This window comes from Danio rerio, chromosome 22, assembly GCF_049306965.1.
Source record: "Danio rerio strain Tuebingen ecotype United States chromosome 22, GRCz12tu, whole genome shotgun sequence".
Lineage (NCBI taxonomy): Eukaryota > Metazoa > Chordata > Actinopteri > Cypriniformes > Danionidae > Danio > Danio rerio.
Window position 1 is genome coordinate 11,650,413 of NC_133197.1, and position 26,302 is coordinate 11,676,714.

The 26,302-nt window shown below is 34.2% G+C and overlaps 1 protein-coding gene across 1 annotated transcript in view; it reads left to right on the forward strand.

Moving 5' to 3' along the window:
* The window catches only part of mgat5 (alpha-1,6-mannosylglycoprotein 6-beta-N-acetylglucosaminyltransferase), a 118,909-nt gene that overhangs the window by 18,936 nt on the left and 73,671 nt on the right, over positions 1 to 26,302 (forward strand). The window contains 2 exon segments of the mRNA NM_001045311.1: positions 3,744 to 4,173; positions 16,746 to 16,913. Of these exon segments, the coding sequence (NP_001038776.1) occupies positions 3,933 to 4,173; positions 16,746 to 16,913 (409 nt within the window). The 5' untranslated portion in view covers positions 3,744 to 3,932.

Genomic DNA, 26,302 nt, shown 5'->3' on the forward strand with positions numbered 1-26,302 from the left:
ATGTAGATTGTGTCAAATCAGCTTCACATAGAAGAGCATAATAAATTGAAATGGTGTAGGTTAGTTTTCAGTGTTTAACTTCAGTTTAGTTAAGCTCTGTTCAGCTTGTTTTACTACTCACTACTGAGAGTTCAAACACTGAAGAGTAATCCATCGATGCGCAGCTCTACAGATCCTGAACCATGCAAGCCAGTGGCTACTGCGGTTTGCATTAAATTAAACACAATTTGCATTAAAACACTTAAGATTTAATTACTTAAAATCTGTTGAAATTAAAAAGCTGAAGAAAGAATTGTGATCTTCACCAAAACGAAGGTTAAATTTTGTTTATTATGCAGTGACAAATTAAACGCAGCTCAACATTTTGCACAAAGTAACAGTTAATAGTTTAATAGCTTTCATTCTTATTGTTTTCATTTTAAAAGATTAATTAAATTGCTAATCGTAAATTGTTGAATGCCTTTATTGGATTAACTGTTTAGATACCATTTACATGACACTATTTTCAACTTATGATGTCTGTTTTATGTTGCTTGGCTGTCAATCTTCGTTTTGTTTTTCTCCGTCCAGTCCGCATTTAAAAATATCAACCATAAAAGCCGTCCAATAGTAGAAGCTGAAATGTTTTGTGATCGAAAGAAACACTGACATTTATTCCTGCTATAATATCACCTGCAACAACTATTTATTCAGGCTGTAACTTTTCTGTTGTCACTTTAACTCAAGGGTGTGTGTGTGTGTGAGAGTTACACATTTGATAGGGTTGTAAAGAACTGCTTTACTCCTCGCCTTTTTATTGGTGTGTTGCTTTAACTTTGTTCATTAAACAACATGGTAAATATCAAAGTTCACCAAGTACAATGAAGAGATTGGGCAACGTTTCTATAACTGGAAGCACAGGATTAAACGGTCATCAAGGTTTCAACCGCATCAGAATGTCAACAGTTTGTGTGTATTTAGCCTTTGTGCCCATATGATTTTAGTGGCAAACCTTTTCGCTGACTGTATTTAAATCTCTGCCCCAATGCAAACAAGCTCTGTTTGCATTCATGTAAAACAGCTATTTGTCTTTCATTCTAAATCATATCAGTCCAGGTTCGCTTTTAACATTTTTCATCCTTGCCTTTGGTCTCATTGAAGTGCCACCACATTGGTCTGTTACATCCGTTGATCTCTGTTTAATCCCATAACAATGTGAAACGCAAGAGACCGTACTATGACCCTGGATCTGTGGTTATCCATTATGATGTCACAGCTGTAGTGGGGTTGCCTTGCAGCACAGGTCGAACAGGATCATTTGCATGCTTTGCTGCAGAGCCACTAAAGTTATGTGCGTTAAATTTATATGCTTCTTTTAAATGCTTGCTAGGGTCAACTGAATGGTTGCTAGGGTCATTTAGGCAATTTTAGGGGTCTTGTGGATGGTTGATAGGAACATCTGTGTTGTTGCTAGTGTCTGGTGGACGGTTGTTCGTGAAGTATCCCTAAAACCACGAAAACACCCTAGTAACCACCAACATTACAAGGGTGTTCTGGGTGGTTTTAGGGCTATGTCAGTGATTTGGTCACTATTAGTTTGTTCCATGGTGAATTGAGCGATTTCTGGGTCATTTTAAGTGGTTACCAGGGTCATATTAAAGACATTTAGGTGGCATACAAGTTAGGGTAACTGCCTGCCCTACTGAAAAAAAAAACTGCTTAAACCAGCCTAGGTTGGTTGGCTGGTTTTAGCTGATCAACCAGGCTGGTTTTAGAGGGGTTTTGGCCACTTCCAGGGTGGTTTCCAGCCATTTCCAGCCCAGTCATAGCTGGTCAGGCTGGGAGATGACCAGCTAAAACCAGCTTGACCAGCCTAGCCAGGCTGGGAGCCCAGCCAAAACCAGCTATATCCAGCCTAAACCAGGCTGGTAAAGCTGGTTTTAGCAGGTCATTTTCCAGCCTGACCATCTAAGACCAGCCTGGAAATGGCTGGCAACCCGAATGGAAGTGGCCAAAACCCCTCTAAAACCAGGCTGGCCAACCAGCTTAGGCTGGTTTAAGCTGTTTTTTTTTTTTTTTACAGAGTGGGTGGTTGCTAAGGTCATTTAAGATCAATAATCAGTTTTTTGGACTTGAGGTTTTGGTTGCTAGGGTCACTGGCTTGGGTGTTGTGCTTTTTTGTGATGATGGCATGTATTGTGTTTGGGTGGTTGTCGGAACCTTTTTTTTAGGTGGTTTTCAGGGTCAGTTTGTAGTTGTTTATCTTTTTTTGTTTGTCATTTGGATGGTTGCTAGCAAGGGGGTCAAATCAAGAACATTATTGGGTGGTTACTAGTTAGGGTCACTTGAGTGGTTGTCTTCATGTGGTCAATTTTTAATTTTTAAATTTTTTTTTTAGTAGGGTGGTTGTTGGGAATTTAGGTTATTATTAGTGTCACCTGGGTGGATGTTATTGGGTTACATTTTTTTTGTCATTCGAGCAGCTTGGTTATCTGGGTCAATAGGTGAGTGCTAGCTTGGTTATCTGGGTCAATAGGTGAGTGCTAGCTTTGTTATCTGGGTAATTTCAAGGATCGTTTTGAAGGTTGCCAGGGCCTTTTTTGGGGATCTCTTATGGTCTTTTGGGGTAGTCATTCAAGACTTGTGTAGTAACTATTATCATGTCTTTTGAGGTTATTGGTTATGGTCACTTCACTTAAGTTGCCTGCAAGCGTAATTTTGGGTAATTTTTCATCTCTGCTGGGTGGTAACAAGCCACCAATCAAGGACCGTAAGGGTGTTTACTACAAGGATCACGTCCAAGACATTTTTGGGTGGTTACTAGTTAGTGTCACTTGAGTGGTTGTCAGGGTCATCAAGTGGTTCATGTTTGTTTTTTAGGGTGGTTGTAAGGAATTTAAGTTACCAGGGTCAGTTTGGTAAATGTTATTTGGTTAATTTATTTTGTCATTTGAGTGGTTGCTACAGTAGGCAAGTGTTAACTTGGTCTTCTGGGTCATTTCTTAAATATTTTTAAAGGTTGCTTGGCCCTTTTTTGTGGTATCTCTTTGGCTTTTTTTGGTAGCCATTTGAAACTTTTGCGTAGTAACTAATGTCATATCTTGGACCTTTTGGGAGGTTATTGGTTATGGTCACTTGAGTTGGTTGTGAGGGTTCTTTGGGTAATTTTTAATCTCTGTTGGGCAGTAACAAGGCACCTATCTAGGACCTTAAAGGTGGTTACTACCAGGCTCATATCCAGGAAATTTTTAGGTGGTTTCTAGTTAAGGTCACTTGAGTGTTTTTTTAGGGTGGCTGTTAGGAATTTAATTTGTGACCAGGGTCACCTGGGTGGATGTTATTTGTTTTTTTTTTGTTTTTGGTGTCATTTGAGTGGTTGCTAGGTGAAGGTCATTTCTTGGATCTTTTTGGTGGTTGCTAGGCCCTTTTTTGGGGTGTCTCTTAGGGGATGTTTGTGTAGCTATTTGAGACTTTTGGGTAGTAATGGTATATGGTTATGGCCAATTGAGTTGGTTGCAAGGGTCATTTAGGTGATTTCTAATAGTTGTTGGGTGGCTACTTGGCACATATCTAGGTCCTTGAGGCTGTTTACTTGTAAGGGTCATTTAAGTGGTTATTAGGGTTATTTTGTTTGTGTGATTAGCTAGAACCATTTGAGAAGTAGTTTATGTTTTTAGACAGTTTTCATTTGATCAGACATTTTAGGTTTATTAATTTGGTGAGTGCTTGTATCCTAACTCTGACTTTTTTCTTGTTCTTTCTAGTGTCTTCACTGTAATGGAGCTTCTGGTGGGCATGTCTCTTGTTTGATTGACATCTCACGCTAAAAGGAATGGACTACAGTGAAGAAAAGAGCGCGTAGAGACCACACCCTCAAAACACAATGAGGCTGAACTCGTCTTGAGTTGCCCAGACACACACTCCACACACTCACACCAACAAACTGTCTCACCATGGGCTCCGTGTACTTGTGGAAGTTGTCTTCCCAAAAGTTGGGTTTCTTCCTCGTGAGTTTCGGCTTCATTTGGGGGATGATGCTGCTTCATTTCACCATCCAGCAGAGGGCGACGCATGAAAGCAGCGCGCAGCTACGAATGCAGATACTGGACCTTAGCAAGCGATACATTAAAGCCCTTGCAGAGGAGAACCAAAGCGTGATGGATGGACCCTACGTAGGCACCATGACAGCATATGGTAAGTCTTTAAATTGCGATTTGTTTGTTGAAAAATTGCTGTGTGGAAGTATGTACGTGTATAGTTTTACTTTCCTGCCGTGGACAAGTCCTCCAGCATGGCGAACTGAGAAATGTAATATTAAGATCGCAGTGTTTGCAGAAAGATTGTAAACATGTCAACTTTAACCACACAGCTGTAGTTGACGTCTCATTATTAATATTTGTTTAAGAACATCTTCAGACTTTCCTTTAGCACAATATCTGCAAATTGGTTCAAACACATTATTCGTATTTCAGTTTTTTGTTGTTGTTTTTTAACACAATTTTTGATAATAATAGTTTGTTTAAAGGTTACATAAATGTGTTGCATAGTTTAAAAGTTAATGTTTGTTTTAAAAAAATTTACTGTTTTTGCAATCATCTGACGTAAGAAATGCAATTACAAACAAATTGATCTAACAATGGTCGATTCTTAAAGTATCGATTGTCAATTTACCACAAAATGTTATGGTCACATTATTTGTATTTAAGTTTTTTTTTTTTTTCCACACTTTGTGCAAATAATAATTTGTGTAAAGATTACATACATTTTCACAAAGTTTTAAAGTTAACGCTTTCGTTTTTTTATATGGGAATGTCAAAGATCTTTGCCATCAGTTGCGATCATCTAACGTAAATGAATGCAATTACATACAAAATGATCCAACAATGGTCCATTTATAAAGTAACGATTGTCGATCAACCACATAATGTTATAGTCACATTATTTGTATTTTTAATTTTTATTAATTTTTTTTTGTTTTTTTTTTACACTTTGTGTAAATAATAATACTGTGTAAAGATCCCATAAGTTTGTTGCATTGTTTTAAAGTTAACGTTTTTTTTTTTTTTTTTAATTTGGGACAAATTTCTGTGTGAAAGTATGTGTATAGTTTTACGTCCCTGCTGTGTACAAGTCCTCCAGCATGGCAAACTGAGAAATGTAATATTAAGATCGCAGTGTTTGCAGAAAGATTGTAAACATGTCCACTTTAAACACACAGTTGTAGTTGACGTCTCATTATTAATATTTAATGTTTAATGTTTAAGGACATCTTCAGTGTCAGTTGCAGTTATTTATTGTCAATCCTTTAGCACAATATCTGCAAATTGGTTCAAAGTGAATCAATCTTGACTTTATAATTGGTGTGAAAGTTATGTACATGTCTCGCAGTTTCAGCGTTAACATTTGTTTTCCTGGTTGATGTCGAACCAAGGGTTATGTCGAAGAACTTTGTCATCAGTTGCGACTTGATAATGTAAAAAATGCATTCGTGAAAATATGCGTTTATTTTATTTTTTTTTAATAGTTTTTTTAAAACTCTCGTTTTTTATCGATTGTCAATCGAACACAACATCACATAGTTACACTTCATATTTCTTGTTTTTATTTTTAAATATCAAAACATCTTTGTTGTTACTAATTATCTAACCAACTAACTAATAAATGCAGTTTTGTCAAATAAGAAGTGCAAAAGCAAGATCGTAATGTATTCAAAACAGTGAAATTATCCATTTATATAACTTTAAAATTTGATTACATTGTTTTCTAGTTGTTGTCGCGTTATCTACATTTCTTTAAATGTCTGTTTGTGAATGTAAAAATCTTTGCGAAGTCACATTTGTCTAGTGCAATCGCAATGACTACAAAATGATTAGTCTTGGCCTGTTCCAAATCTAACACTGCACATTTTAATCCAGATAGTTTAACATACCAGCTATGTCTCTTTTATTTTAAATTTTTTGGTTTGAGAGTGATAAAAAAATTGTCGTTTGTCACAAACAATGAAGCCACGTTTTTCTAGTGTGAGAATTGCAATTGCAATATCTGCAAAAAGGTTCAAAATGATTAATTCTTGATGATTTGTGTAAATAATAATCATTTGTGTAAAGATTACAAAACTTTGTAGCATAGTTTTAAAGTTAACGTTTGCTTTTTTTAAATTTGGGAATGTCGTTGATCTTTGCCGTCAGTTGCAATCATCTAGCATAAGAAATGCCATTTGCATACAAAATGATCCAAAAATGGTCCAATCTTAAAGTAATGATTTTCGATCGACCACAATGTTATAGTTGCATTATTTGTGTTTCACTTTTTTGTTACACGATTTGTATGAATAATAATACTTTGTGTAAAAATTACAGAATTTTGACAGTTTTAAAGTTAACGTTTTATTTTTTATTTTTATTTATTTATTTATTTATTTATTTTTGGGAATGTCAGATCTTTTCCAGTAGTTGCGATCATTTAATGTAGAAAAAGCATTTCCTAAAAATGGTTTATTCTTAAAGTAACGATTGTCAGTCGACCACAAAATGTTAGTTATTGTTCATATTTAACGTTTTTTTTTATTTCGAAACTTCATTGTTTTTGTAACTAATAAATAGTTTTATTAAACATAAGAATGAAGATCACTAAATCCGTAAAATTGTGAAATGATTATCTTAACGTAACTTTAACATATTTGTTTTTATTATTTATTTGAGAATGTAAAAATCAAAACAATGAATTCACTGTTGTCAAGTGTGAGAACTGCAATCATACAGTTGCAGCCACCAAGTAATCAAAATAATGCTGTCATTTTTTTTTCTTTTGGTTTGAGAGTGATTAAATCTTTGTTAGTCACAAACAACAAAGTCACTTTCATATAGTGTGCAAGTTGCAACCACAAGAGATTAAAAAGTTGCTGCAGAATGTGTCATCGTCACTAAGCCATTTTCAAAAACTGCATGTAAAAGTTCCAGACAACTTCCAGCCTTCATGTAAAGTTGATATGGGGCATTAAAAAAAGCCTTGAAGAAAAGCTGCAGGAATCCCAGAGACTGCAGGAGACTGGAACATTGCAGATGCGCCATTTGCATCCAGCAGTCCGTTTGAAGTGGGTTTTTTTTTTTTATATCAGCTGCATAAATCGACAAGGTTGCAGCACTACGACTTGTCATATCTCACCTCCTTTTTTTTTTTCCACTGCGTGTTTTAATCTATATTTAGCTCCCACGACGGCCCGAGGCTGCAGCTGAGAGGTGATGACACGCGGAAGTCACGTTTGTGTTCAGCCTCATCCATAACAGGCAATGTTTAAAGACTAGGAAGAAAAGCTGCAGCAGTGTCTGTTTTAGCCTTTCTCCCGGTACATCCGTCGATAACTTATTCATGCCGCTAATAGAGCGGCTCCATTGGGCAGGAGGCCTCATTACGGCCCACAGATGACTATCGATCCGCAAGCAAAGAAGACTCACACAAAACACAGCTTTTTTTTCAAACGGAGCGTCCACCTTTTTTAGCGCTAACAACTTATTTTACAGGTGAAGGAGCACTTTGTTGGGTTTATTGGGTCTGAGATTGTCAAGGGCTAGTTGTTTGGAAGTAATGTGATTGTATTTTGACCATGGGATTGTATCAGATATTTAACTTAATGCCTAGTTCACACTAGAGGATTTTAAGCCTGATTTGAGCCCGATTTGGAAGTTAACGAGCTCGCCGACAGATTGGGCTGTGATCGGGAAGAAATCTGCGGGTGCACGGCGCTCGCCGCTCTTTATGTGTGAACTAATGAACAACGCATCAACGAGGCTCGCTGACGCGTCGCCGACACCTCGCAGACGGAAATCCAACATTCAGCATGCTAAATATTCCAGAGCAGTCGGCCGACTCAACCCCACGTGTGGTCAGATGTAGTGACGAGCTGCAGCCAATGAGAGAGCATATCAGCATAAGCCTCGTGCCTGTGTGTTCAGGAGCTCAGCAGAAACATCTGTGATTGGTCAGAATGGGCATCGGTGCACTCGCTTCATTCTGCGTTAGCACAGACATGAGAGTAGACTATATTAACAGTGGAACTAGAATTCTGTAACTATTAGAATTACCATACTGCTCATTCTGACCGTTCTCATATAAAACGCCATATTGTCACAACATATTTACATTCAAAGCTATTAGTGAGGTATTAAAATTAAGCTTTGAATGTCTGGCATCATATTTAATGACACCATTACCCTAAAAATATAATATTTTTTTGGTAATAAAGCCTATAAATATGTAGTTAAGATACTAAAACACTTAATGGTCTTGGCTTTCATTTTCACTTTCAAACAGGAGCTATTCCGCACAGAATATGCTGTTTTGAAAGATATCTGAAGTGAATTGATGTTTTTGCCATCAGAAAGTTTTGTTTATGTTAGCAGGAAGTTGCTAGGCAAGAAAATGCACACATATTTAAAGTCACAGTGAAAAGTATCAGACATGCATGCAGTCATTTTGACCAATATGGTAATTAAAGGCAGAAATGCTCAGTTCTTTACTGTTTTGTAATAAAAAAATAACAATGTCAGAAAGAAATACACTGATAGTTAGAAAACGACAGGGTGTTATAAATATTTTTATTTCAAAGAGGTATACAGTTACAAAAATTAAAAACTCTCTGTGTATCTATCCTATCGAACCTTGCAGATGAGTGATTAATCCGCTGATAAATTAGCTGATTTGACGATGTTTTTAAATGCTTTCTCCAAAGCTTGAAACGCTGTCAGTGATGTCATCAGCACACAAGCAGCCAATAGTGTTCAGCTTTTTCTGACGACTCCTCCCTTAAATTTTCATTGGCTGTGGTTTGGTAGCTTGAATGAGCTGTTGGGGAATGAGTTGTAGTCAGATCATGTAGTGTGTGACCCCCCCCTCTTGTGGATCGTTCACGGAGTGTTGCGTAGTGTGAACACCACAGAGATTAAAAGACACAAAGTCAAGTCATGTAGTGTGAACAGCACAGCGATCTGCTGATGTTTAAAATCCTGTAGTGTGAACTAGGCTTAACTAACTTTAACTTAACTAACTTAACTAATTAAAACAATAAAAACCCAAATAAATAACTAAACTAGCTAACTAAATAAATAAGTAAATAAACAAATAACTAAATAAATAATTAAATAAATAACTAAAATAAATAATTGAATAAATAACTAAACCAAGTAACCAAATAAATAACCAAATAAATAAATAACCTAAAAAGTAACCAAATAAATAACTAAACTAAATAATTAAATAAACAAATAACAAAATAAATAACTAAATAAATAACTAAACTAAATTATTAAATAAATAAATAACCGAATAAATAACTAAATGACTAATTTAACTAAATAAATAAACAACCAAATAAATAACTAAATGACTAACTAAACAATTAAATAAATAAGCTAACCAAATAAATAAATAAATAAATAAATAACCAAACAAGTAACTAAATAAATAATGAAATAAATTTAACTAAATAATTAAATAACTAAACTAAGTAACCAAATAAATAAGTAAATAAATAACTAAATAAATAACGAAATAAAAAAATTAAACTAAAAAATTAAATAAATAACTAAACTAAGTAACCAAATAAACAAGTAAATAAATAAATTATTCTGATACCAGCGTGGGTTCACAAAATTAAAAAAAAATCTTTTTAATTAGTCTTAATGCAATAAAGCTTAATGTTGTCAAAATACATGATTTCTATTAAGTAATATAAAGTCATTTAGCCATGTAATTTTTATGACATATGTAGATTTTTTTATTAAATTTTTTAGCCAATCATTCAGTCAGTTTACTTTTGTGGAGGTGTTTTTAAATTATTTACCACAATAATATTGAATAATATGCCAATGATTAGATGATTTATGTATAAATATGTGTGTGTAGCTGAAAATTGAGGATTTTGTAATCCAGATAACTCTGTTTCAGATTAAACTGGAGCTTTGAGATGCAAGAAAGAGGACTGTTAAGTTTCTTATGTAGGAGAGTTAATCGTGGTGAAATGTCAGACGTGCAGGATGTAGACACAGTAACTTTATCAGGAACAAATGCTGCAGCTGATAATGCTAATCAAGGCCAATGCCATCCAGTGTGAAAGTACTTCAGTAGAGGGTCCATCGTGGTTTGACTGGAAATAGATTGTTAGATATTTTATAAGTAAAACATGATCAAAATGTATCCATTCATGATGATGATAATAAACAAATAAAAATGTTAAAATATTATTATATTGTTCTAGTAACGCTCTTTAAAACTGTAGTTTAATTAAAAGCTCACAAAAGGAATATTAATTTTACCGACTTTATAATGTTGTACTGTCTAAAATCAATTTCATGCCTGAAGACTTTTATTTTTATTGTAGTTTTGTTGTAATAATCGTTAAAAAAAAAACAAAAAAAATGTGAATGCAATGCATCTAAATTACAAATAATCACAACAATTAAAAATGTCAAAATATTATCATGATATGGGCACAATGAACTCACCCACAAAGTAAATATTCTCTGATGGAATTATTTGCCTTTAATTTTTCCGACATTCACTGTAGAAAATGCAGGACTCTACACAATTCATTTTTGTTGTCTCAACACAAATCGACTGAGTGAACGTAATAATTTAAATTTAATGAAGTAGATTGAACCTAAAAGAATTAAGTTTTCAACATCTCAAGAATTGCATTGTTTCAGCTCAGTTTAAATTAGAACAAAGAATTTGAACAAGCTGCAAAAACCTTTGTTTTGAGTGTTATTAGCAGGTGAGTTTGCCAGATACGCTTAATAAAATCTCGCTGACAGCACGTACATCTCCACGGAATTATTTTTTGCACTGCAGAACTTGTACGTTTTCGAAAACCATCGTTAGCCAACTAAGGTTGCAAGTTTCTTTGTTAGTTAGTTGATTTGGCATTTTCCAAATACATCGTTCTAACAAACATTTGCAAACTGCGTCACAAACTTGTACGCTTCCAACTACACCTCTACAGCTGTTTTGTATTCCCAGTTATCCCCTATATGCTTTATTCATTTAAAATGTTCCAGCATTTAAACTTGAAATGATTAAAAAAATCTGTACAGTCAGCTCTCTTAGGTGTAATTTGCTTTCAAAGTACTTTTACTGTTCAGTTTTAGCAATCTTCATATTAACATTTACGCTTCCATCGTAGTACACTTTAAAAACAGTTATGCTATTTTGAACACAGCCGTGGTTCATGACGAAAACAATAACCTTTAAATAAACAATATCCTACTTAATAATAATAATAATAATAATAATAATAATGAAATATTATTAATAATAAATTATTATTATTAATAATAATAATATAAAAATAATAATAATAATAATAAATTATTATTATTATTATTAATAAATTTTTATTAATAATAAATTATTATTATTAATATTTTGTATTAATAATAAGATAAATACATAATAATAATAATAATAATAATAATAATTTATCATTATAATTTTTATTATTATTATTATAATTGCAAACAGGATTATTTTCTTTTCTTAATAAATAGCCTACTGTAAATTATCACCATTAGCCTAACGATGTATATAATTTATATATGAGATTATAATATGTTAGCTAAGTGGTTTTATGTTTTAGAATATGGCATTTTCTTATTAATATTTATAATCAAAACATTGGCCCTATATGTGCCGTTTATATTCAAATAATATGGAAGCGAGTGCATGTTTTACCAAAACTAATATTTGACTTTTTTAAATGTGTGTGCGTGTAAAACAATAAAATTTGCACAAAGAATTTTATTTTTTTCCTGAAGAACTTGTTGCTCCACGCCGCTTAGAGCATCATTGTGGATGTTTTACACTATAACTAACGATGGATCTGCGACAGTTATGGTTTTGGGAAACACTCGTCACCACATTGTTCTTTTCCCAAATGATGCATAGTACTAGCATAGTTCTGCTTCGAGTTCTGTTGTTGTTTGAGAAACGCACCCTTGGTTGACTATTGACTAGTCGATTATTAGGTGGAGCACACACCCATACATGCATACAATACAAAAAACATTTTGCGAATGTTAAAGCGGATATTGTCATATAATTCTGTTTTTGGCTAACATCCCAAAGCAAAGCTTAGTTCATTGTAATAATACATTCCTCTCTCAACGAGAGATCTGAACCAGTCTGACTTGTTAAATTCAACCGCCATCCCATCCATGATGAAATCTGCTGTGGCTTGAAACAAAGCAGACTACATGTTTCCTTTTGCAATTGTAGCTAGACCTACAACAAAGCATTCCACTTAGTCTTCTGCTTTTCCAGTAAACCAGCTGCCCTTTGTTTATAATGTGGGTCTATAGATCTCTCTATATGTAATCTAATCTTGGTCAGTGTATTGTGTCCTGTCTCGGAGGCTCCAGGAAATGCATTAATGTTAATGCATCCCGTTTGCAGCTAATAAGTCAGATGGACAGACAGACAGGTGACACCCAGAAATGATTAAACCCGGCCGAAGCGATAGATCAATTTGCATTAGCGTGAAAGTGAGAAGTGGAGCTGGAGAAAGAGATGGAAATGGTGGGTGTAAGGTCAGATGTGACTCACCGTGGTAATATGAAGTGTAAAAACGCAGATCCAGCCCTGTGGCTCTGTAGTATTCCAGATCTGGGTTAAAGACGTCTAAAGGTTGTCTTACTTTTACGGTGGAAACCATGTGTGGATTTCTTTCGTGTTACTAAGCATAATGATGTAACCTTTTTAGAAGTCAAAACATGTTAGGCAAGGGTAAAAATGCTAACTGCTAATGCTAAGTCACGTTAGCATTATATTAAAACATGCAACATGCTATTTTATGCTAGTAACATGAAAAAAGTGTACATGCTAATTCATTCAGAATTAGCCACTTAATCAAAGTTACGAATTGCCATGAGATTGCGTTGTTTTATTCTTATTCTTGACACCTAAAAATAATAAGTCAAGAAAACTAATAGTGACTTTTTTTATTTGACGATTCTGGTATTCTTGCAATTTCTTGATTTTTTGTAAGACACAACATGTTAGCCAAGAGTGAAAATGCTAACTTCTAATGCTAATTTACATTAGCATCATATTAAAACATGCTTGCAACATGCTATTTTTGCTAGCAACATTAAAAAAAGTGTACATGCTAATTCATTCAAGCAATAGGTGTAGATTTCTGTGTGACAAAAGCATAATAATGGTGCTGAAAAAAGGATCTTATATGCTATATTATTATTTGTTTTCCTTTGCGTTTAATGTTAAAGTACACTGTTTATTCTTCTTCTTGAAACCTTAAAATGCTTAGTCAAGAAAGCTAATTGTGACTTTTATTGAAATTTTCTAATTTTCTTGCAATTTCGTGGATTTTGTAAGTCAAAACATGTTAGCTACGGGTAAAAATGCTAACTGCTAATGTTAATTCACGTTAACTTTGTGTTAAACATGCTCACAACATGCTATTTTACGCTGCCAGCATTAAAAACAATACATGCCAATTCATTCTAGTAATATGTGTAGATTCTGTGTGACGAGCATAATCATGGTGCTAAAAAAGAATCTTATATGTCATATTATTTGTTTTCTTTGCGTTTAATGTTGTAGTACACTGATTCTTGTTCTTGACGCCTAAAAATAATAAGCCAAGACAGGTAATTTTGACTTTTTTTTTTTTTTTTTTTACATTTTGTGTCTTCTGATTTTCTTGCAATTTTTTGGGTTTTTGTAGGTCAAAACATGTTAGCCAAGGGTCAAAATGCTAACTGCTAATGCTAATTCACATTAACTTCATGTTAAAACATGCTCGCAACATGCTATATTATGCTAGCAAAATTAAACGATGTATGTCCTAATTCATTCTAGCTATATTGTAAACTTATTATTTTTTTGTTTATGTATTAAGTAACTAAAATAAAACTATAAAGACATGAAAACATAAATGCACGACAAAATAAAAAAACTATATTATATTAATAATTAAAGATAAAAACTACAATAACATCTAATGTTGTTGTTGTTGTTGTTATATTTAATAATAATTGTGATGACAGCAGTTTTTGTTCAAAGAGATATTGGTTTTATTGTTTAGGTTTTCCTTCAAAACAAGTTAATGCCATGATCCCTTTTTTATTTTTTTGTCCAACAAAACTTGTTTATCTTAAAGCTCTGAATATTAAATAACAAAAATAAAATCACATTTTTATTCGATATATATATATATATATATATATATATATATATATATATATATATATATATATATATATATATATATATATATATTTGTAAAACTGTTGTTATTTTTTGCAGACCTTTTCTTCTTAAATAATCAAAACATGTTAGCCAAGTGTAAAAATGCTAGCAGCTAATGCTAATGCAAATTCACATCAACATTGTTCGAACATGCTAATTCATGCTAGCATTGTGTTAAAACATGCTAGTAACATACTAATTAATGCTAGTTAAAACATTAGACGTGTTAATACATGCAAGGAATATGCTAACATGTCAATTCATGTTAGCGATATGTTAATGTTTCACTAAATTAAAATTGGTGCATTAAACAAACTAAAATTAAAAACTATAGACATAAAATGAGACTAAAAATGACAAAATAATTTAAGTTATGAAAATAAACTTAATTGAAATATATAATATCATCAAATGTTGTTATTATCATTAAAACAGTAGTGAATATTAAAACCGTGGTAAAAATGCTAACTGCTAATGCCAATTCATAGTGTTAAAAACATGCTCACAGCATGTTAATTTACACTAGCAACATTAGAACGGTGTACGTGTTAATTCATTATTAAATAAAACTTTAAACTAGATATAAAAAGAGACAAAAGGATGACAAAATATCTCAATTAAGCTATGAAAATAAAATAATTGAAATAAAAATTAAAAGCAACTAATTTTGTTATTATTATTAGCATTGAATACAACACAAACTGTGGTGAAAATCACTTTTCGGTTAAAAGGATTAATCCTTTTATGTGTTATTTATGTTTTCTCTCAAAACGAGTTCATGTTCTGATTGCATTTTTTTTTCTACAAATCTTGTTTGTCTTCTAGCTCGTCGATCTGACAAAAAAAAAAAAAAAAAGCCAAAATTCGTATTCAATTGTAAAAGCGTTAATCTCGCATGCTAGTTGTGCGATATCAGCTCGTCCTGAAGGCTTTAACTTCTCATGGAGAGATTTAGTCCAGGGAAGTGTGATCATAATGTCATGACGTCCTGCGCTCTCGCTGACATAGAAATATGGATTATACCCTCATGTCTCCATCTGTCAGAGAAAATCCAACCGGATTTGGACTATATTTTGAGCCAGAGAGAATAAGTGGAGTTGTACACACTCGCAGCAAAGTTTGACTCTCACATTTTTGCATGAGAAAGAACATTTAGCAGGATGGGAATTGGAAAAATTAGGCCAGATTTCAAATTAAAAGTGTGTATGTATGTACGCATGTAATTAAAAATAAAATTATATATTAATATATATATATATATATATATATATATATATATATATATATATATATATATATATATATATATATATATATATATATATATTTTTTTTATTAATTTTTTTATTGATTTTAAATTAATTTTTATTTTTTATTTTATTTTAAAAAATTATTTTATATTTTTTAATAATTATTTATTTATTTTTCATTTTTTATTTTTGTTGTTATTATTGTTATTATTTTTATTTTTTATTTATTTATTTATATATTTTTGTTATTAATTTAATTTATTTTTTATTTTACTATTATTTATGTATTTATTTGTTTTTTGTTATTTATTGTATTTAAATATATATTTTTAATTATTATTATTTATTTATTTATTTATTTATTTATTTATTCTGCTGGTTGTTCTATTTTTGTTTTAAGAGATAACATAAACAAATATTTCCAGTCCTTTTAAAGTGTGTTTCTGGAAACCAGTTTAACAGCAAGTTTGTTCTTCAACCATATAATGACGTTCCCCAAAACTCCCTTAAAAAAGGAAACGGAACATGATAAAAAAAAAAAAAAACTGCTCACTCTTCCTACGGTTTGATTCTTTTTAACAATGAATCAATAATCAAATTCTGCTGAAGGAGTCTTGTGATTCTGATTCATAATCCTGTTTGTGTTTCATTGCACAGCCTTCTTTTTGTCCCTGTTTTCTCTGCATTCAGCCGTAATCATCTTTTACAGTTTATTATCAAGATGAACAGGGGTTTTTGAGTTTATGGATGGCTCTTAATCCCTTTGTTGTTCAGGAAAGTTTAATTTTAGATGGACCATATTAAATTTTTTCATTCTTAATGGTTGTATAATCGAAAGTATGTATGTGTGTATGTATGTGTGTATGTATGTGTGTATGTATGTGTGTATGTATGTATGTATGTATGTGTGTATGTATGTGTGTATGTATGTATGTGTTTAATGTAGATTGGTTTTTATATATATGCACACATATAATTGCATATTTCTTTGTATTCGTTAATCATAAATAGTGTATAGTATATTCAGGTCAGGGCTTTGACTAGGCCACTCAAAACTTTTTTTCATACTGTTTACAGTAAATTGGTACTACATAACAGATTTTTTAAATAATTACTTTCAGTCTGTACAAAAGCAAAAAAATCTTTATATGGGGGGGGGGGGGGGGGGGGGGTACTCATTCGTTCCGTGCACTATACCATTTTCATTATATAGTTCTTCAAGCTAGTCAAGTCTGTACATCATATTCTGTCATGCAGATCTGAAGAAGACTCTAGCTGTTCTTCTGGACAACATAATGCAGAGATTGTCCAAGCTGGAGTCTAAAGTGGACAATATCATGTACAATGGCACCAGCGCCAACCTGACCAACGGCACCGGGACTCCCGGACCAAACCCAGTCAACCCTGAGAAAGTCAACGTGGCAGGTACAGATGCTGTTTCTGTTCATAATTCACTCTCTGTGCTCAAAGGTTCTCTGCCAATCTCGCTAGCGAGCACTTCAGCACGTCTGTTTCTCCTTGACCGCCTGCCGTTTAAACACAACACTCTTTACACGTAACGACACACACTCTTTTATGCATCACACACACACAAACATGGTTTTCTTTCACAGTTTCTGCACTCTTTATTGGGTCCCATTGATTTTTCCTTCAGCTTCAAGATGATTAATGACTGTTTGTCGCCATTGTGGGCTGTAGTATGGGGTGGTAGCTTTGTAGTGTTGCCCGTTTTGTATTTATAATGCCACATCTTTGAAATTTTACCACAATTATACCTCATTTTCTTGTCCAAAACCATTGTTGTAATAGTAATACAATGCTAATACTAATGCTTTGAGGTATTTACCACAGAAATACTATGACTTTTGGATATTTACAATGGTAATACCATGGTTTGATAAGTTTGCCTGAGTAATGTAATTTTTCTTATTGCATTTATAGTTAATATATGCTAGCAATATAAGTATACCATACTTAATTTAGCCAAGTAGAACCACTGTGTTTCTGGACCATTGGTAAAAGTACATATACTATTATAACACAAAGAAATACAATGGCTTTTGGAGCTAAGCAATGCTAACACATCTAAGAAAATGCTAAAGCTATAATTTTGAGGTGTTTATCACAGTATCGCTGTGATTTGGGATTATATTCAAGGCTAATACTATGTTTTGAGATGCTATGCCATGTTTACTTTTGTAGTGTTGCAATTGAATTTGAAAAGGTTGAATGCTTCGTGTGCCATGTTTTTTTTGTACAAGTCTTTGAATTTTTAAAACATTGATACCATATTTTTACGTCCAAAACCACTGCGTTGAAATAGCATCAGTACTTATACCAAAGAAATACTGTGTTTTTTGGATCTAATTCTGCTAATACAATGCTAATGCTAATACTTTGAGGTATTTATCACAGTAACACTATTATTGTTTGGGATATTTACAATGATAATATCACATATTAAGACATTTGCATCATGCAAATGACATCATGTAACCTCATGATTTGTGAATATAGAAAATGCTAATACGATGTGTATGATGACATTCAACACTGTAATACCATGTTTACTGTTGTAGTTTTGCCATTGAATTTGAGAGCTATGGTTTGGGTGGTAGCTTTGTAGTGGCTTCTATTATTTTTTGGGGATATTTACAATGATAATATCACATTAAGACATTTGCCACAGTAACACCATGATTTGTTAATGTAAACGATGCTAATACCATGTTTTGAGACCTTTACCATGGTAATACCATGTTTACTTTTGTAGTTTTGCATTGAATTTGAGAGTCATGGTTTGAGTGGTAGCTTTGTAGTGGCTTCTATTGTTTTTTGGGGATATTTACAATGATAGTATCACATTTTAAGACATTTGCCTCAGTAACACCATGATTTGTGAATATAAACAATGCTAATACAATGTTTTGAGGTAATACCATGTTTACTGTTGTAGTTTTGCCATCAACAGCAACAATATTGGTGATTTGCTTTGTAGTAGTAGCTCAGTTGTTGTCCATTTTATACACGAATAGTGGAACACTAATCAAATTTTCTGTGCTATCGTGTTTAGCTCTAGATGGAACTTTGCGGTGGATTTAGTTCCGCTAGTTGATTTTTACTACTTCAGTTTTTGCTTGTATGCTAATTTAGCATCATTTCAGATTGTGGTGATGAAACTGAGTTAAAGTAGCTTGAATTTGTCAGAGTATGACTTGGCAGCATTGTCGTTTGATTGTGAGCTGCACGTGTGTGTGAGTGTGTCGTCTCTAGGCACAAAGCCATCTGTCTTGTTGACCAGATGACTGAAGTCAATGTCATGCTATGGTTGTTTGGATGTTTGCCATGGTTAAACTGTAGTGTTTGTGCGGTGCCATGGAAAATAACAAAGTAGAGTAAATGTATATTTAGCATTTACATGTACAAAACCATATATTTAAATACATTTACCACAGTGAAATCATGTTTTTGTACATGTGCAGTTATAACACAATGCTTTTGGAGAATAAATTACTACAGACATTAAAAGGTTTTTTGAAAATAGCGATGTTTTTAGGCTATTACCACACTAATATCATGTTTTTTTGTGTATGCGTAGTTATTTCATCGTGAAATGACTATATCCCAGGGTAATGTTATGTTTTTATGCCCAAAACCATTTTATTACAATACTACATTTACGTTTTTGTTAACGTCAATGCTAATTGTATGTTCTTGCACATTTACCACCATAATACAGAGTTGTTTAGAGTGTGTCCAATTGTAATTTTATGTTTTGATGAATATACTACTGTAATTCCATGATAATGTCATGGCATTAGGTATTAACCACAGTAATACCATGTTTTCTGATACGTGTACAGTCTCAATAACATAATTTGGAAAGGTTAATACCCTTAAAACCTTGTTATTCCATGTTAATACCGTGATTTCTTATACATGTGTTATTATAATATCATGGGTTTTGCCCATTTTTCAGAATAGTACCATGGTATTTGTATATAAATGTTGATGTAAGCGTTTCTGAACATTTGTTTCTTTATTTTTATTGTTTTGTTTTTAAATCTACATGTATAATTTACTAGATTAACCACAGTAATCCTTGCCTTTAGCATGTTTACAGTACAGTTGTAATATTGTGTTTTGTTTTACAGTAATACCATGTTTTTGTACATGTACAGTTATAACACAATGGATGATGGATTACCATAGACATTACAAGGTTTTTGAATATGCTAAATAACTGTTTTTAGGCAATTACCACAATAATATCATGGTTTTTTTTTGTGTATGCGTAGTTATTTTACCATGAATTTTGACTATATACCTGGGTAATGTTGTGTTTTTATGCCCAAAACCATTATATTACAATAGTAAGATTACTTTTTTTGTTTTTAGCCATATCGATTGAATGTTTTTGTGCATTTACTATCACAATACTATGTGGTTTAGAGTGTGTGCAATGGTAATTTTATGTTTTGATGGATGTACTACTGTAATACCATGATAATGTCATTATTTACCATAGTAATACCATGTTTTTTGGTTTGTGTACAGTCTTAATAACATAGTTTGGATATGTTAATACTGTTAACACCATGTTTTCTTATACATGTGATGTGTGATTTATAATATGGTTTTACCCTTTTTTCAGAACAATACCATGGTATTTGTATATAAATGTTGATATAAGTGTTTCATTCTGAACATGTGCTTCAGTATTCAGTGTTTTTTTTTAAATCTGCATGTATAATTTAATAGATTAACCTTAATAATTCTTGGCTTTAGCATATATACAGTACAGTTGTAGTGTGTGTTTTTTTTTACAGTAATGCCATGTTTTTGTGCATGTACAATTGAAATACCATTGTTTTGGACATCAACCATCATCATAAAACCATTTTTTGGTGAAATCTACATTGGAAATGGATGTGGTAATCATTTAACACAATGCTCATCAAAATACTATGGTGTCACCATGCCTTCACTGTAACATGGAGCCTCCTCAGTGCTTTTCTGTAAAGCTTTGTATGCGTGTGATTTCTGTCGCTTGACTTGATGTGTGTGCGGATGTGATCACCGTCTCTGACTCACTGTGCTTAATATAGGCCAAACCCCCATTGAGTCATGCGGCCGCGTATCGCTAACTCTCTCGCTCTCTGACTGCTTTTTTGACAGACCCGCTGTGATGACAGTTCTGGTGACGACCTTTGTTTTTATCTCAAACTGAGCTAAATTGCTTTGAGACGCATTAAGGCAGGTTCAGTTACAGTAAGTGAAGGATACGTGTGTTATTATAGTATTAGGCTATTTGACTGTCGATGCTAACTTGATTTAGCGTGGACTGAACACTGCGTAAATAATTTAGCTCTTATCACCATTTGAAGCAACGCCTGATAAGTCAAGCATAAGTGTTTTACCAGATAGCATGTAACTATTGCTAGCAGACGATGAAAATAGAAATCATAGATATCCACCTTTCTTCTACACCCCATGGTGCTTTGCGTGAATTGTAGAAGTAACTTTCATTACATTGTAAACAATGAGTGAAGTGTTTTTAAAACCTTTCTTCTCACAGTTCAAACATTGAAAATTGAATCAAATGTCCTTCCTCAGATAATCAATACTTTCTGCAGTATTGTTACACGTTTATACTGCATGGCTGTTGAATACTTTACACTTATTTAGAAGATGCGTTTATTCAAAGCGACTTATAAGTGAGGATATAAGAGCTTCAAATCATCAGAGAGTAGCAGTATATGAATGCTATGACAAGCCTAAGTTAGTTTAATAAAAAAAAGGTTTTATTCCTCCTCCCTCCTAGAATATAGAAAGAGTGTGTCCTACTGGTGGTCTGTCAAGCCCACTCACTTGCGTGAGGCACACTAAGGGGCTGATCACACTGAACGCACTTTGTTTTAAGGCACCCTTTTTGAATTATTTAGGCTGCATCCGAAACCGCCTACTACTCAGTAGGTACTGCATTTGAATTTACCCGTACTACTCGGCTGTTAGAAAAGAATGTTCTATACAGTATGAAGGTGAAGAGTATAAATGGAATTCGGATGTACTACATCCGCCATTTTGTTATGGTCATGTGCCCTACCTGCGTCAGTTGCGTCACTTCACTTCCATTCATGAACTCTCTTGCGGGACATTATGGCATAGCGCAGCGTGCATGGAATACCCACTCTAGAATCTCGCCGGAAGTAGTAAGTCATCCGGGTACTTCTTGCATACTAATTTTCAAATTCTATGAATTCTGACATTCTACTCGGCTTGCATACTGATTTTACAGTACTAAATAGTATGAAAGTATGCGGTTTCAGAAGCAGCCTTACTGATCAAGTCAAGTTAAAGGGCCATGAAACCCCCTCGTTTCAGCAGGGTGTTTTCACACCTCTACTTTGGAAAAAGTCAGAAAAGTGGGTGTGTCCAGCTCTGTTTAGGGGGGAGTGTCGGAGGAACTAAAGTGGGAGGGTGTGGGAGTGTCTATTTGGGCACGCGTGAGTTTCAGTCAAAATAAACACACAGGAGAAAGTGATGGTGTTTAACCTACATGGACATCTGTAGTCGAATTATTTGCCAAATTATTAAATGGTGGACTTTAACTGCAGTTTGGCTCTTTCATTCAGGGAATTCATTCATGCCCCTCGCGACAAACGAGATATTTGATTGGAGGAACTGCTCTAAGCGTGTATTTTTCATGCAATGTTTGATACCGTACTGAGAATGAGAGAAAAAAAAAACTCTGCATTTTCCGGAAACTTAGATGCACACGGCAGGTAGTGTCAGAAAGCCGTGTGTGTTATTCCGGTCACAAAATTCGGTTAAAAACCCTACACGAGGTTAAAGTTTGGTTGTGGTCCTAACATGTTACGGTGCAATAGTTAACTTAGTTCGATACGAACAAACTGAATAAACAAAGAGCACTAGTCGCTCACTTACCAAATCTGTAGAGACAGGACAATCCACAGCAACTAGAGCCGCGTCTTTATGAAGAGAATACTACAAGCGAATCCGATCTCAGCGTTTGCAGATGAGAACAGCTCTCAGGTACACAATAATCCTCCTTAGACACGAAAGTTATTGTTGTCGAGCATCGCGTACACTGTTAATCCACACGTGAGTCTGCGCTCTCACAGAGAGAAAAAGAAAACGAAACTTAACGGCAGCAAACTATAAAAGCAACACTTCACGCTTGTTTTGCCAACACAACGTGGTGTCTATGTCGTGTAAACACAGTAATGAATATTAATGAAGTTGCACAATAGAGCGCGCTGATTGGTTTGAACCAAGCCTTACTCATGCATTGATGCATCACACTGTAAGACGTAATAAGACTCACTCTGGCACAGACGTCCAGTCTGCACGCTGGAATACAACGCTATTATGTCATGACCGTGACGCAGCTTCAAAAATTCGTTTCAAACAGGAAGTACGAATTTGCTTGAAATAACGCAAAAACAACCAATTTACACTTTTTAGTGAAATATAGGTGTCTTAATAGTGTTTTTAGCAGTGTGGGACACATATACGACTGTCAACAGCTCAAAAAATGTGTTTTGGTGTTTCGTGACCCTTTAAAGTTTGTTTATAGAGCACTTTAAAAACACAGAAGTGAGCCAAAGTGCTGTACAGAAATATACAACAAAGTAAGCATAATTGTGTATAAAATACAAGATAAAATATAGCTAAACTACCTAATAAAGCATATAAATAAAAATTATTTAATTAGTTATTAGGATCAGGTGTCAAATGGTAACAAAAAAAAACGAATGTTTTATGGGCAGCGACAAATCCTTTCAAAACCTAGGACCTGCCAGAGCGAAATCACGTGAGTAAATGTGATACGTAATTGCGTAACGTAATACTTTTTGCATTTTGCGCACTGCTTATGTGCCCTGCGCTTTGGGTTTTAGCTGCCTGCTGATTTTGCCATTGTGCTCTCTGTGCCCACATTTGAAAATGTGAAAAAATGTTGAAAAAAAAAGAAGTTAATTCTGAGCGGAAAAAGCACACACGTCAGTTGCGTCTTTATCCATTTGTCAGTCAAATGAAAGTGAAGGCGGAGTTCCCATTGAGGTGATTGTAGTGTTGTCAAGATGACTACAGAGATTAGGGGTTGTTGTTTTGAGTTTTGCTGAGATGTACGAATATCACAATATTATTGAATATAAAAATTGTAACAATATCAACAGCAACACTCACCCACAATATACAGCTGATTCAGTTGTTGCCTAGCAACATAAGTGCAGCACACTTTTTTTTTCTTCTAATCATTCATTCGGCTTAGTCTCTTTTTTCTTCAGGGGTCACTAGAGCGAACTGAACAGTCAACTTATCTTGCATATGTTTTATGCAGTGGATTCCCTTCCAGCTGCAACCCAGTACTGGGAAACACCCATACACTCCCACATTCACACTTACAAACCACGGCCAATATATTTTATTCAATTCACTTTTACTGCATGTCTTTGGACTGTAGGGGAAACCGGAGCACCCGAACCCACAGGGAGAACAAACTCCAAACAGAAATGCTAACTGACCCAGCCAGGACTCGAACCAGTGACCTTCTTACTGTGACGACACAGTGATGACCGTTGAGCCACCGCATCATCCCCCATTTTTACTGGTCAACAAAAAAAGCAGTGTAGTACACCTTGCTTTTTTATAACAGAAAATTGCATTCGGTGTGATCGGCCCCCTAAGAATTGCCCAATGTTTTGCAAAGGAGAGTTGCTAAGGAGAGTTGCTAAGGAAGTGTCTGGTACATATGGAGAGGAGAGGGTGTGTCTAATACTTGATTTTAATTGGCTGATGCCAGATTTACACTAAATGCAGAATTAAGTATTTGCGCAGCTAAGTTACACACAAAGTCAATGCAAACATGAGAATGGAATGAACATTTTTGCTGACCCAAAATGTGCAACACGTTTGCCGAGAACGTATGTGGAATTTGACCTTAATCATGGAGCGGAACACTCAACAGTGCTTCTGGCTTAGATGTGGGACACTTGAAAATGGAAATATTTCTTATCTGAGTCACCAGCAGATGGCAGTAATGAAAAAATTGTGGTTTGCCAAAAATGGAAGAAAATTGACCTCTATCAATTAAACTGCTGGCGATGGGTCACTTAGTGTTACTAACAGAGTAAATATGAAACTGCCCCTCACCTGGACCATCTGCATGTCCGTAAGTAGTTCCAGCCAGTTTTTGGACTGTATTCAAGTTCCATATCACTACCCTGAATAATTGCAGTCATTTCACAGCCCACAACAGTCTAAAACCACGTCAGTCAAATCAAAATAAAGGCTTTGGTTGAGATTCATATGAAATTAGTTCACAGTTAAATCAATGTCTTTGTGTGACAAGCATGGTATAATCATACTAATTGACTCCGGTTAGTTGAATTAATACAATAATATGCACACCTCAGGATTGACCTTTTTTGACCAGTTTGCAACCACTCTAAGATGACCAAGAAGGTTGCAGCAAATGCTAAATTAAAATAGAACACTCTAGAAGCCACTTAAAAACATGTTAAAACCATTTGCAACCACTGAAACCACCTACAAATGCTTTTTTTTTATATATATAAAAATGTTTTCCAGTGTTTTAGTCAAGTGCTGTTTTTGGTCTCGGTTTTCTTAAAAGGCAGCCTCTGTTATGATTCTTTTTACAACATTCTGCTGTAGATATTTTTTGAGAACTCAAACCAACATTTTCAGATGCAAGTCATAGTTCAGGATGACAGCAGCTTGAATCTTTACATGCAGACCCGAGCTCTCCAAAGCCCTATTATTCCCTGACGAATGACAGAGAGGGCCTGGCCGCTAGCGATGAAAGGAAAGAAAAGTCCTACTTCTCAAAGCTATCAAACGACTCTTTATAGTCCATCAACATGATGACAAATCTAAGAAATACCGTCTAAGAGACCCGCACAAAGCCTTATTGTGGTCTTCATGTTGGAACTGTAAAACGGCGAGTGTACGTGTGAACTTTTGCGCACATACTCCTCCTGCTCCATCTTGCCGAGTTCTTCTCAATGGGTTCATTTAATGAGTGAGAAAACATTTTTTTAAAGAAATGTAAGGGCTGTTTGTTCGTTGGTCACCCGCTGTTGAGCTTAAATGTGTTTCTCACAAGTCCACATACACGTCTTTGTTGTGAACTTGGTTTCTTCATGTTCAATTTGGCTTCAGATTGGCCACAAGATGTTCATTAGAAGATCTGAGAGGCTTGTTTTAGGGGTATTCTTTTTGTATTGACCTCATAGTTCTGGCAGTCAGTTCACTTAGCTGTTGTTTTTCCCCCCTGAAACAAACACTGAAACACTGATCATGTCAAACTAAAGGTTGTAGCTAGCATTGAGAGCATAATTTTTAGTCAGCCAACTACTTTTCTTGATTTATAATTTGTGTATAAATTTTGAAAATGTTTTAGGTTTCATCCGAGTGGGATTAGCATTACATTAACTTCAACAAATAATATAACTTGCTTGCAAACTTGTAGAAATCATGGTTGTTTTAATTGTAGAATGATGTATTTTAGACCTGACAAAAAGAAGAATATAAACTATCAGAAATAATATGTTGGCATTAAGTAAAGATTAAAGAAATGAATGAGAAAAGAAAAAGTACACCTACTTCCCAAATCCGGGTCACTGCACCATTGTAACTCCTGATCAATCGCCCTGTTCTTAGTGGAATGTAAATTTTTGTTTCCAGCCAGGTAGTTTGAGGCACTAATAATTATACCAAGGAGTGAAGTTTACGTCCAAAGTGAACATTTAATTGTCCTTTGTTACACT